Raw genomic sequence first — 14,387 nt, 5'->3', positions numbered from 1 at the left:
GTTGTCCAGCTAGACTGGGCTGCCCTTGACTGGTTCGTTCTTCTCTATCCACTCAGAGCCAGAGAATAATGTGAAATGGCTTCTCTCCTCACTCATGCACCATTATCTTTAATGTCTCCCAAGGATTCAGCCTTGGTCTCTGCTGTTTCTTATTTTCATGCTGCCCTGATGACATCATCCGAAAATACAGCATCACTTTCCATGTGTACGCTGACAATACCCAAGTTTACCTCTTCATCACCTCTAGAAATTGACCCTTCCGTTGTCTCTCAGCTGTCTGACCTCCAGTACTGGAGAGCAGAAATCCTCTCCAATTAAATACTGGAAGACTTCAGCCATTGTCTTTAGACCCTGCCATAAACTCTATTTTCTAGCCACTGACTCCATCCCACTTCCTTGAAGCTGTCTGAGGGTGGACCAACAATTCACAATCTTGGTGTTACGGTGACCCCGAGATAGCTTCTGAACAGCTTTCCACGTCATTGCCAAGACTTCCTACTTCCAGCTATGCAACATAGCTTAATTCCGTCCTTGCCTCAGCTCACCTGCTACTGAAATCCTCATCCAGTCTTTCGAACATCTAGAATTGGATATTCTACCACTGGCAGCCATGCCTTCAGCTGCCAAGGCCTTAAGTTCTGGAATTCCTTCCTGAAAATTTTCCACCTCTCTTCCACTCTTTCCTCCTTTACGATGCTCCTTAAAAACCTCTGGCAAAATTCTCCATTCCTGAGTCTAAGGATTTGTGGACTTCCACGACAGCAAAACTGGTGCCGCACCTTGACCGATTCAGCAACGGTGGAGGGGCTAGCGCCATGTGGAACACAATTGACTCCAATGAGAAACGGTGCGGTTTTCGCTGGGTCCATGATGGACACTCGGGAGGCTGACAAGCAGCAGCCGCATTAACACATTACACTCCCCACACACTCATCCCAGCCAACAAGGTGGTATTGGTTGCATGGAGTGCGTCCATCCCACTGATGGGTCAGCTGGGGCCAAAGAGCACCTAGGGGGCTGGCCTGAGGGCACACCCGTACAACCTAGGTTCACAGTGGGCAGTCAGCAGCGTGCGCAACTGCATGGCCGCCTTCCAGGCCGCGGCAATGGTGCTCTGTACCCGTCCACCCCGACCCCACAGCTAACTTCCTGGCCACCCCCGCTACTCCCCCCGGCCCTGGCAGAAGCCCCCCCGGTCAGCGGCACAACGGTCAGCAAACTATGGCGATGTTGGACACTTTCCGTATCCCCTCTCCCTCCCTCAGCAGCCATGTCACCTGTTGCACAATTTTCTGCACATATGGAGATATACTTGTCACACAACTACCAGTTAGATTTTCAGTTTGGCAAAACAACAAAAAGATATTCAAACAGAATATCAGGGGTGGTTAGCACCAGAGACCCTGGTTCAATTCCGACTTAGGTGGCTGTCTGTTTGGAGTTTGCACATTCTCCCCACGTCTGCGTGGGTTTCTTCCGGGTGCTCGGGTTTCCTCCCACAGTCCAAAGATGTGCAAGTTAGGTGGATTGGCCATGCTAAATTGCCCCTTAGTGTCAAAAGATGTGTAGATCAGGTTAAGGGGTTATTGGAACAGGGTGGGGGAGCGTGCTTGGGGGGAGTACTCTTTCAGAGGCTGGGTGCAGACCCGAATGACATGTTCCTGCACTGTAGGGTTTGTATGATTCTATTCTATGAGAATACATAAACCCCAAGCACTTGTTCCAGGCTGATACTTTGGTGCAGTACTGAGGGAGTGTTCCATTGCTGGAGGTGCATACCTCAGATAAGGTATTAAATACTCACATATGATATTAAACACAAGCTTTCAAGTGCATGCAAACCAACAATCCCCAGAATAGCAGGAATTTCTTCCAGGGTTCTGGCCAATGATGACACCTTTTCCGGGTTAACAGTGCAAAAAAAACAAGACTACTGGTCAAGCATATCAACTGATGTTCAAAAAACCTTGCTGTATACAATCAGCTAGCATCTCGGTCTGTATTAGTGACCACACTTCATGCAATGTGCTGAGAATATCTTACAGATGGCACCACATAGAGGAACAATTCACTGAAGTGTGCAAAAATAATAATAAAAGTGTAATTATACAAGGGGATTTCAACTTCCCCAACATTAATTGGGATTGTCATAGTGTAAAGAGTTTAGAGGGGACGGATTTCTTGAAATGTATTCTGGAGAGTTTTTATGTCAATATGTGGAAGGTCAAGCAAGAGAAGACACAGTCCTGGATCAAATTCTGGGGAATGAAGTGAGACCGGTGTTCTCTGCGGCAGTGGGGGAGCATTTTAGTGATAGCAACCACAATACAGTATGATTTAGGTTTGTTCTGGAAAAAGAAAAAAAAATGGTCTGCAAAAAAAGGTTTTGGTTTGGGGGAAGGAAGATTCAATTAAAATAAGGTGGGACCAGGCCAAAATAGTCAGCTTCTTGTGGGAAAAACAACAGAGTTGTGCAGGACATTCAAAAAGGAAATGGCAAGAGTACTAATGTTCCTTTTAGGGTGAAATGTAGGAACAACAATTCTGGAGCCCCCTGGATGTTGAGGAACATTCAGGACTGGATGAGAAAGAGGCATTTAGCAGGTACAAAAGGAGCAAATCAGCAAAGGCCTCAGTGGAGTATAGAAATTGCAGAGGGGAATTTAAGAAAGCAATTAGGAGAGCAAAGAGGGGCCATGAAAACCCACTGGTGGGTAAGATTAGATCTGCTATTTGCAAGGGCCCACATGTACATCACTCTGGATTGGGACCAGGCGAGCCAGGAAGCCAGGGCCAAGGGCTTCGCCCACATACAGGCATGCCCCAGGTGCAGGGTGTCATCGATTGCACCCACATGGCTCTGCGTCCTCCATGGCAGCATGGGGTGCCATCTGTGAACCCCAAGGGATACCACTCCCTCAATGTCCAGACGGTATACGCATCATGCAGGTGTGTGCCTGTTTCCAAGGGAGCATCCATGATAGTTAGATTTTGGGATGCTTGCAGATCCCAGCAGTTTTTGAGGGCTGGCATTGGCTGGAGGGTTGGCCTGCTCAAGATATTCCGGGGAGAATGTTCTGGTGCCTGAACCATTCTGTGGGGGGAGGCTATCTGATATAGCCCCCAAACGGTGTCCCGCATTAGTGTGGTATGCTGCGCGCTGCACAACCTGGAACTGCAGCGGGATGAGCAGCTGGACCAGGAAATGGAAATGCGCCACATCTCCTTGGAGGATGTCGAGGAGGGTGACGAGGGGGAACCCGCGGAGGAGGTGAAGGAAGGACCACGGGTGAAGGCCAGGGCCTGCATCGGGTGGAGGGCTAGGGACACTTTCATTGCCTCTCAGTGTGGTGACGACCAGGGCTGGGGTGTTAAGACCTCTCTCACCATGGGGTCTCACATTCGCTTACTACTGTGGTGCCTGTGGGAGGTCATTATGATAGTGGCTACATTCATGGGCTTGTCCGGACGCTGTACAAGAATGCTAATGACTTGCAATGAGGATAAAGCAATGCTTCTCTTATCCTCTGCAAAATGTCTGATTCCTTTCTGATTGAGAACCGAGCACAATCTGCCACTGAATGGGTGACCTGGGGGCCCAGAGAGGCCGAATGTCACATCTCAGCTGCTACTGCATCCTCCGAGGTCAGGGTTCCTGGTGTTTATCTCCACTTACTGATGAGGTGGACAGACTCTTTACACGTATTCAACCTCTGGCATCCTCATACCTACAGGGTGCGGGCAGACATGAAAAGCCTGAGCGTTAATGTTGGAGGGGTAGGAGCACATCGGCTTTACTGTGTTATCAGTGTGAGAGGCGGGGCAGACATTGCACTGCCATTCTTTCACTGCATAGAGAAGTGTCGAGTTAGCGCGGGTGTTTGCGGAACCTGCAGCCATGACATGACATTATGAAGGGTCTATATGGGTCAACAAAGTGATTGTTATTCCAAATGTCCTGTTACAAAGGTGACTTATCTCTACCAGTGTCAAGGTTCACTCAAGCCCACTAGACGTCTATTGTTACTTACTCTTCCTGACGCTATGTCTAAGTCCATCCTCATGATCCACAGCGAGGTTGAGGCAGCCTGCTGACTTCCATGCCCTGCTGCCCGAGATAATCTTGGCAAGCGTCCCTAGGATTAACAGAGAATTTACAGTGCAGGAGGAGGCCATTCGGCCCATCGAGTCTGCACCGGCTCTTGGAAAGAGCACCCTACCCAAGGTCAACACCTCCACCCGATCCCCATAACCCAGTAACCCCACCCAACACTAAGGGCAATTTTGGACACAAAGGGCAATTTATCATTGCCAATCCACCGAACTTGCACATCTTTGGACTGTGGGAGGAAACCGGAGCACTCGGAGGAAACCCACGCACGCACGGGGAGGATGTGCAGACTCCGCACAGACAGTGACCCAAGCCGGAATCGAACCTGGGACCCTGGAGCTGTGAAGCAATTGTGCTATCCACAATGCTACCGTGCTGCCTTGACCTTGAGGGTTCGGGCCTACTTTCGGGCTGCACAAGTGTTGCAGTGCTGCTGTCCTCGGTGTGCGGGGCTGGGGATTTGTTACTCACAGGGAAAAGGGTGTTAGATGGGCTGGACACCACCCCTAGGGTCTGCTCGGTGGAAGGCCCCGGGTTCCGCTCCTACTGATCTTCCCTTTGGGTGCCCAGGGGCTTCTCTATGGGTTGGAGGGGCAGCTGCAGTGAGGGCAGGGGCAGCTGCAGTGAGATCCAGAAACCTCACTGTCCTTTGGTGCTGATGGCATCTCTTGCATCACAGGGGCAGACTGATGGAAGAAAGTTAACTCACGTGAGGCATGCATCATGGTTGCATGTGCTGAGGGTGCTCACTTTTGTCTCTTGCCAGGTGGCACAGAGATTAGCATTGCTGCCTCACGGCGCCGAGGTCCCAGGTTCGATACCGGCTCTGGGTCACTGTCTGTGTGGAGTTTGCACATTCTCCCCGTGTTTGCATGGGTTTCGCCCCCACAACCCAAAGATGTACAGGCTAGGTGGATTGGCCACGCTAAATTGCCCCTTAATTGGGAAAAAGGAATTGGGTGTTCTAAATTTATTTTTAAAAAGGTTTTACTCTTGCCACCACATCGTCATCTTCACAGGTGCAGTCCTGTTCCTCACCGGCCAGCTCAAGGGCTCTCTCCTCAAAGGGGGTTAGGGTTCTTAGTTTGGACATGACTCCGGCAGGCTGTGTCCGATCACGCCGGTTGTGCTTGAGTCTGTCCTTCAGTGAGACAGATGGGGAGAGGACAAGCAGGATTCCTGCCCAGGTCAGATGAACTCTGGCATGCGTGGGAGGTGAGTGGGTATGGAAATGTGAGAACCAGAACGGTTATGGGGAGACTATGGGAGTGGGAGATTATCTACCGGGGGGAACCATGGGGAGTGGGAGATTATCTACCGGGGGGAACCATGGGGAGTGGGAGATTATCTACCGGGGGGAACCATGGGGAGTGGGAGATTATCTAGATTATTACCGGGGGAACCATGGGGAGTGGGAGATTATCTATATTATCTACCGGGGGGAACCATGGGGAGTGGGAGATTATCTACATTATCTACCGGGGGAACCATGGGGAGTGGGAGATTATCTACATTATCTACCGGGGGGAACTATGGGGAGTGGGAGATTATCTACATTATCTACCGGGTGGAACCATGGGGAGTGGGAGATTATCTACCGGGGGGAACCATGGGGAGTGGGAGATTATCTACATTATCTACCGGGGGGAACCATGGGGAGTGGGAGATTATCTACATTATCTACCGGGGGAACCATGGGGAGTGGGAGATTATCTACATTATCTACCGGGGGGAACTATGGGGAGTGGGAGATTATCTACATTATCTACCGGGTGGAACCATGGGGAGTGGGAGATTATCTAGATTACCTACCGGGGGAAACCATGGGGAGTGGGAGATTATCTACATTATCTACCGGGGGAACCATGGGGAGTGGGAGATTATCTACATTATCTACCGGGGGAACCATGGGGAGTGGGAGATTATCTACCGGGGGGAACCATGGGGAGTGGGAGATTATCTACATTATCTACCGGGTGGAACCATGGGGAGTGGGAGATTATCTACATTATCTACCGGGTGGAACCATGGGGAGTGGGAGATTATCTACATTATCAACCGGGTGGAACCATGGGGAGTGGGAGATTATCTACATTATCTACCGGGGGAACCATGGGGAGTGGGAGATTATCTACATTATCTACCGGGGGGAACCATGGGGAGTGGGAGATTATCTACATTATCTACCGGGTGGAACCATGGGGAGTGGGAGATTATCTACATTATCTACCGGGTGGAACCATGGGGAGTGGGAGATTATCTACATTATCTACCGGGGGAACCATGGGGAGTGGGAGATTATCTACATTATCTACCGGGTGGAACCATGGGGAGTGGGAGATTATCTACATTATCTACCGGGTGGAACCATGGGGAGTGGGAGGTTATCTACATTATCTGCCAGGGGGGAACCATGGGGAGTGGGAGGTTATCTACATTATCTACCGGGTGGAACCATGGGGAGTGGGAGATTATCTACCGGGGGGAACCATGGGGAGTGGGAGATTATGTACATTATCTACCGGGGGAACCATGGGGAGTGGGAGATTATCTACCGGGGGAACCATGGAAAGTGGGAGATTATCTACATTATCTACCGGGTGGAACCATGGGGAGTGGGAGATTATCTAGATTATCTACCGGGGGGGAACCATGGGGAGTGGGAGATTATCTATCCGGAGAAACCATGGGGAGTGGGAAATTATCTACATTATCTACCGGGTGGAACCATGGGGAGTGGGAGATTATCTACCGGGGGGAACCATGGGGAGTGGGAGATTATCTACATTATCTACCGGGTGGAACCATGGGGAGTGGGAGATTATCTACATTATCTACCGGGTGGAACCATGGGGAGTGGGAGATTATCTACCGGGGGGAACCATGGGGAGTGGGAGATTATGTACATTATCTACCGGGGGAACCATGGGGAGTGGGAGATTATCTACCGGGGGAACCATGGAAAGTGGGAGATTATCTACATTATCTACCGGGTGGAACCATGGGGAGTGGGAGATTATCTAGATTATCTACCGGGGGGGAACCATGGGGAGTGGGAGATTATCTATCCGGAGAAACCATGGGGAGTGGGAAATTATCTACATTATCTACCGGGTGGAACCATGGGGAGTGGGAGATTATCTACCGGGGGGAACCATGGGGAGTGGGAGATTATCTACATTATCTACCGGGTGGAACCATGGGGAGTGGGAGATTATCTACATTATCTACCGGGTGGAACCATGGGGAGTGGGAGATTATCTACATTATCTACCGGGTGGAACCATGGGGAGTGGGAGATTATCTAGATTATCTACCGGGGGGGAACCATGGGGAGTGGGAGATTATCTATCCGGAGAAACCATGGGGAGTGGGAAATTATCTACATTATCTACCGGGTGGAACCATGGGGAGTGGGAGATTATCTACATTATCTACCGGGTGGAACCATGGGGAGTGGGAGATTATCTACATTATCTACCGGGTGGAACCATGGGGAGTGGGAGATTATCTAGATTATCTACCGGGGGGGGAACCATGGGGAGTGGGAGATTATCTATCCGGAGAAACCATGGGGAGTGGGAAATTATCTACATTATCTACCGGGTGGAACCATGGGGAGTGGGAGATTATCTACCGGGGGGAACCATGGGGAGTGGGAGATTATCTACATTATCTACCGGGGGGAACCATGGGGAGTGGGAGATTATCTATCGGGGGAGGGGACCATGGGGAGTGGGAGATTATCTACCAGGGTGGAACCATGGGGAGTTGGAGATAGTCTACGGGGGGGGGGGGGGGAACCATGGGGAGTGGGAGATTATCTACCGGGGGAAACCATGGGGAGTGGGAGATTATCTACATTATCTACCGGGGGGAACCATGGGGAGTTGGAGATTATTTACCGGGGGGAACCATGGGGAGTGGGAGATTATCTACATTATCTACTGGGGGGAACCATGGGGAGTGGGAGATTATCTACATTATCTACCGGGGGAACCATGGGGATTGGGAGATTATCTACATTATCTACCGGGTGGAACCATGGGGAGTGGGAGATTATCTACATTATCTACCGGGGGGAACCATGGGGAGTGGGAGATTATCTACCGGGGGGACCATGGGGAGTGGGAGATTATCTACATTATCTACCGGGGGAACCATGGGGAGTGGGAGATTATCTACCGGGGGAACCATGGGGAGTGGGAGATTATCTACATTATCTACCGGGTGGAACCATGGGGAGTGGGAGATTATCTAGATTATCTACCGGGGGGGAACCATGGGGAGTGGGAGATTATCTATCCGGAGAAACCATGGGGAGTGGGAAATTATCTACATTATCTACCGGGTGGAACCATGGGGAGTGGGAGATTATCTACCGGGGGGAACCATGGGGAGTGGGAGATTATCCACATTATCTACCGGGTGGAACCATGGGGAGTGGGAGATTATCTACATTATCTACCGGGTGGAACCATGGGGAGTGGGAGATTATCTACATTATCTACCGGGTGGAACCATGGGGAGTGGGAGATTATCTACATTATCTACCGGGTGGAACCATGGGGAGTGGGAGATTATCTAGATTATCTACCGGGGGGGGAACCATGGGGAGTGGGAGATTATCTATCCGGAGAAACCATGGGGAGTGGGAAATTATCTACATTATCTACCGGGTGGAACCATGGGGAGTGGGAGATTATCTACCGGGGGGAACCATGGGGAGTGGGAGATTATCTACATTATCTACCGGGGGGAACCATGGGGAGTGGGAGATTATCTACATTATCTACTGGGGGGAACCATGGGGAGTGGGAGATTATCTACATTATCTACCGGGGGAACCATGGGGATTGGGAGATTATCTACATTATCTACCGGGTGGAACCATGGGGAGTGGGAGATTATCTACATTATCTACCAGGGGGAACCATGGGGAATGGGAGATTATCTACATTATCTACCAGGGGGAACCATGGGGAGTGGGAGATTATCTACATTATCTACAAGGGGGAACCATGGGGAATGGGAGATTATCTACCGGGGGGAACCATGGGGAGTGGGAGATTATCTATGGGGGGGTGGGGGGGACCATGGGGAGTGGGAGATTATCTACATTATCTACCGGGGGGAACCATGGGAGTGGGAGATTTTCTACATTATCTACCGGGGGGAACCATGGGGAGTGGGAGATTATCTACCGGGGGAACCATGGGGTGTGGGAGATTATCTACATTATCTACCGGGGGGAACCATGGGGAGTGGGAGATTATCTACCGGGGAACCATGGGGTGTGGGAGATTATCTACATTATCTACCGGGGGGAACCATGGGGAGTGGGAGATTATCTACATTATCTACCGGGGGGAACCATGGGGAGTGGGAGATTATCTACCGGGGGGAACCATGGGGAGTGGGAGATTATCTACATTATCTACCGGGTGGAACCATGGGGAGTGGGAGATTATCTACCGGGGGGAACCATGGGGAGTGGGAGATTATCTACCGGGGGAACCATGGGGAGTGGGAGATTATCTACATTATCTACCGGGGGGAACCATGGGGTGTGGGAGATTATCTACATTATCTACCGGGGGGAACCATGGGGAGTGGGAGATTATCTACATTATCTACCGGGGGGAACCATGGGGAGTGGGAGATTATCTACCGGGGGGAACCATGGGGAGTGGGAGATTATCTACCGGGGAACCATGGGGTGTGGGAGATTATCTAGATTATCTACCGGGGGGAACCATGGGGAGTGGGAGATTATCTACCGGGGGGAACCATGGGGAGTGGGAGATTATCTACATTATCTACCGGGGGGAACCATGGGGAGTGGGAGATTATCTACCGGGGGGAACCATGGGGAGTGGGAGATTATCTACCGGGGGAACCATGGGGTGTGGGAGATTATCTAGATTATTACCGGGGGGAACCATGGGGAGTGGGAGATTATCTACCGGGGAACCATGGGGTGTGGGAGATTATCTAGATTATCTACCGGGGGGAACCATGGGGAGTGGGAGATTATCTACCGGGGGGAACCATGGGGAGTGGGAGATTATCTACATTATCTACCGGGGGGAACCATGGGGAGTGGGAGATTATCTACCGGGGGGAACCATGGGGAGTGGGAGATTATCTACCGGGGGAACCATGGGGTGTGGGAGATTATCTAGATTATTACCGGGGGGAACCATGGGGAGTGGGAGATTATCTACATTATCTACCGGGGGGAACCATGGGGAGTGGGAGATTATCTACCGGGGGAACCATGGGGTGTGGGAGATTATCTAGATTATTACCGGGGGAACCATGGGGTGTGGGAGATTATCTAGATTATCTACCGGGGGGAACCATGGGGAGTGGGAGATTATCTACCGGGGGAACCATGGGGTGTGGGAGATTATCTAGATTATTACCGGGGGAACCATGGGGTGTGGGAGATTATCTACATTATCTACCGGGGGAACCATGGGGAGTGGGAGATTATCTACATTATCTACCGGGGGGAACTATGGGGTGTGGGAGATTATCTACATTATCTACCGGGGGAACCATGGGGAGTGGGAGATTATCTACATTATCTACCGGGGGAACCATGGGGTGTGGGAGATTATCTAGATTATTACCGGGGGAACCATGGGGAGTGGGAGATTATCTACATTATCTACCGGGGGGAACCATGGGGAGTGGGAGATTATCTACCGGGGGGGGAACCAGTGGGAGATTACCTACCGGGGGGAACCATGGGAAGTGGGAGATTATCTACCGGGGGGGGGGGGGAGAACCAGGGGGAGTGGGAGATTATCTACCGGGGGAACTGTGGGGAGTGGGCGGGGTGTTGCCACAATAAGTGTCGGGAATCTGTGAGGTGGCTCGGTGAGAGGTGGAGGTGTGATGGGTGTGTTAAGGGGTGCAGTGGGAGGCAGAAGGAGATGAGGAGCCAGACCTACCCTGGCTGCACGATGAATGCCGTTCATCTTCTTTCGGCACTGTAGCCCCACCCTATTATGGAGCGAGCTGGCACTCAAGCAGCCACTATCTCCCAGACAGGGTTGGTGACCTTGCTTGCTGGATATCCGGCCAACTGTGGGTAGAGGATGCCGCGCCTCTGCTCGACACCATCCATAGGTTTGATGGGGGCTCCCTCCAAATGTGATGCTGTCTTCCTGGCAGCCAACCCTGATGGGACTTGGAACAAGCGCAAGGTGACATTTAAAAGGAGAGCCACACTGATTATAGAGATTAAGTTCTCTTGGGGCGAGTGAATCAGACTTAAGCGGCCACAAGGGCAGAGTAAATCACACGAAAAATAAATTGTTGAAGAGGCCGAATAGACGGATATTCCCTCCGTCGGATTTCTCCCCGGTTTTCTTGCCGGGACCGATACTTTGAAAAATAGGGGAAAATTCCGCCCAAAGAGGCAGACATCAAGAGCTGTCGCCCCTCTGTTTAGTTTAATATATTGATATTTGGTTTATATTAAAAGAGAATATAAAGAGGTTATGGAACTGTGGTCTGGTTGAATTAGGTGATATACAGAAAATTTGTTTCATTCTTCAAATACATTTTACACTGAGGTAAGATTGGGTCCAGTATTGCCTTCATCAATAGGCTTCTGCACTAGAACAAGAGCTCCCACCCACTTTTGCACTTGCTACTCGTGCTGGCTACCATTGTTGCAATTGTTTTGAAAATTGTTTCTTTCATCTTCCTAACTCTACTGTTATAAATCGCGGTGAGACATATGCCAGCAGAACTGGATTCTCCGCAACTGTTGTGTTGAAAAACACCATTTGTTGCAAGAATGGAGCAATGATTCATTAATCCATATTACAATATGTAACAAGGTGTTTAAAAGGCTTATTAATGTAATGTTTATTCATTGTAATAATGCGAAATATAAAATTGCAACATTTTAATCAGTTTACCTCGATGAAGTGAAGAGCGATCCATTGACAGAACCAAAACAAGACAGTCCTACAAACACAGGGACAATCCAGGCCATCACTCCCAGGTGGATATTTCCAAACTCCTACACAAACAAGGAAAAACACAGTCACAAAATAAATAGAGAATACAGCTCTACTGCAGATTGTAAATAATTCAGCATAAAAGACAAATGTCAACATTCTTTTTAGAATTTGTGCACCGACCGGTATGCTTAAATGCTTACTCTGAAGGGTGCCTAACTTGGGCAATATAGAACCAAAATATTTTCTAATAATAGCAGAATGTTGCAGAGACTGGAGAGATCTGAAATAAGAACAAAGATTTCTCCAAAGAGTCATATTGGACTCAAAACATTAATTGTTTCTTTCTCCACAGGTGCTGCTAGGCCTGCTGAGAATTTCCAGCACTTTCTGTTTTCAAACCAAAATGTTTTCGAAGAACAAAGAACAAAGAAAAGTACAGCACAGGAACAGGCCCTTCAGCCCTCCAAGCCTGCGCCGCCCATGCTGCCCGTCTAAACTAAAATCATCTACACTTCCGGGGTTCGTATCCCTCTATTCTCATCCTATTCATGTATTTGTCAAGATGCCCTTAAACGTCACTATCGTCCCTGCTTCCACCACCTCCTCCGGCAGCGAGTTCCAGGCACCCACTACCCTCTGTGTAAAAAACCTGCCTCGTACATCTCCTCTAAACCTTGTCCTTCGCACCGTAAACCGATGCCCCCTAGTAATTGACCCCTCTACCCTGGGGAAAAAGTCTCTGACTATCCACTCTGTCTATTCCCCTCATAATTTTGTAGACCTCTATCAGGTCGCTCCTCATCCTCCTTCGTTCCAGTGAGAACAAACAGAGTTTATTCAACCTCTCGTCATAGCTAATGCCCTCCATACCAGGCAACATTCTGGTAAATCTCTTCTGCACCCTCTCTAAAGCCTCCACATCCTTCTGGTAGTGTGGCGTCAAGAAGTGAACACTATTTTCAGTTATCATCCATTTTTGATTGTGAATATTGGTTTATTTTACCAACAGAATTTTATACACAACGTTGGGAGTATGAACAAATTGTGTAGCTGATTGACAGTCTCTCACATGTATGCTTGTTCTTTATCTCAAGGAAAGGGATATTTGAGGAGGGAAAGCAGGAAACAACTATTTTACCTGATCTCTTGGTTACAGGAAATTAATCTCCCTGACAACAGAAGTTGCATACAAATAGCAGGCACTGGAATAGAAACTCAGCTTTGTTATCAGATGCCACAAGTTCTCCCTGTCTGCAAGTTACACAATCCTACAAGTTATGAAGATATCTACAGTGCAGGTTATTCTTGTAGAGAACAACTCACAGGATGCATGCAATGAATCAAACTGCAGATTTAAATGCTAGTGGCAAGTACATAAAACTAGTCAAACACACCCACGTCCATATTTTGCAAGGATTGAAACCATGCAAAGGATTAGTCTTCTGCCAATCATTTTGGGCAACATGTAATAATAATAATAATAATCTTTATTGTCACAAGTAGGCTTACATTAACACTGCAGTGAAGTTACTGTGAAAAGCCCCTAGTCGCCACATTCCGGCACCTGTTCAGGTACACAGAGGGAGAATTCAGAATGTCCAATTCACCTAACAAGCACGTCTTTCGGGACTTGTGGGAGGAAACCGGAGCACCCGGAGGAAACCCACGCAAATACAGGTAGAACGTGCAGATTCCACACAGACAGTGATCCAAGCCGGGAATCAAACCCGGGACCCTGGAGCTAGAACAGTGCTACCCTGCTGCCCATGTAAATGGATGTAAATTCCTTTGTGGGAATGTTTCAAACTATCAGGCTGCCTCATGATCATTCACCTGTAATCACTTACCACAGCAACAGCCTCTGTTTGTAGCATTAACTCAGGAGACAAGGTAGTAAAATACGCCATATTGGTCAGCACATATACAACTGTTACTATCGGCAAGGAGATGATAATAGCACGAGGCAAATTCCTGAGGAACAAAAAAAAAAATGACTGATGGATGAAAATTTATATTTTCATGAAAATCATATTGATCTTTTTAGAGCAACAGGCACAAGAGTCACTTATTGTATAGTTCTCACAGCCTGGTTATGAAGCACAGGCAATTAATAATCCAACAGTGCAGTTTGCATTGCACGTACTACACAAGGCAAAGATCCAAGACATTAACATTCAGGAATTACATTAGTAAGCACCAGACCCACATAAACACCCAGTACAATTTTGTCGCAAACAAGAATGTTTAGCTCTTTTTGTGGAAGGAATGTTACTTTATTGGAGCTTTGAGAT

General features: G+C 49.1%; 1 protein-coding gene across 1 annotated transcript in view; it reads right to left on the bottom strand.

Moving 5' to 3' along the window:
• slc7a5 (solute carrier family 7 member 5) overlaps nucleotides 1-14,387 on the bottom strand; it is a 110,553-nt gene that overhangs the window by 22,469 nt on the left and 73,697 nt on the right. Inside the window, exons 5-6 of the mRNA XM_072518081.1 lie at nucleotides 13,944-14,067; nucleotides 12,052-12,155 (exon numbers count right to left, since the gene is read on the bottom strand). Coding sequence (XP_072374182.1) covers nucleotides 12,052-12,155; nucleotides 13,944-14,067 — 228 coding nt within the window. The remainder of the gene's footprint in view (nucleotides 1-12,051; nucleotides 12,156-13,943; nucleotides 14,068-14,387) is intronic.

This window comes from Scyliorhinus torazame, chromosome 10 (assembly GCF_047496885.1).
Source record: "Scyliorhinus torazame isolate Kashiwa2021f chromosome 10, sScyTor2.1, whole genome shotgun sequence".
Taxonomy (NCBI): domain Eukaryota; kingdom Metazoa; phylum Chordata; class Chondrichthyes; order Carcharhiniformes; family Scyliorhinidae; genus Scyliorhinus; species Scyliorhinus torazame.
The sequence above is the reverse complement of the archived record's forward strand: the minus strand, read 5'-3'. Positions and strand labels throughout refer to the sequence as shown.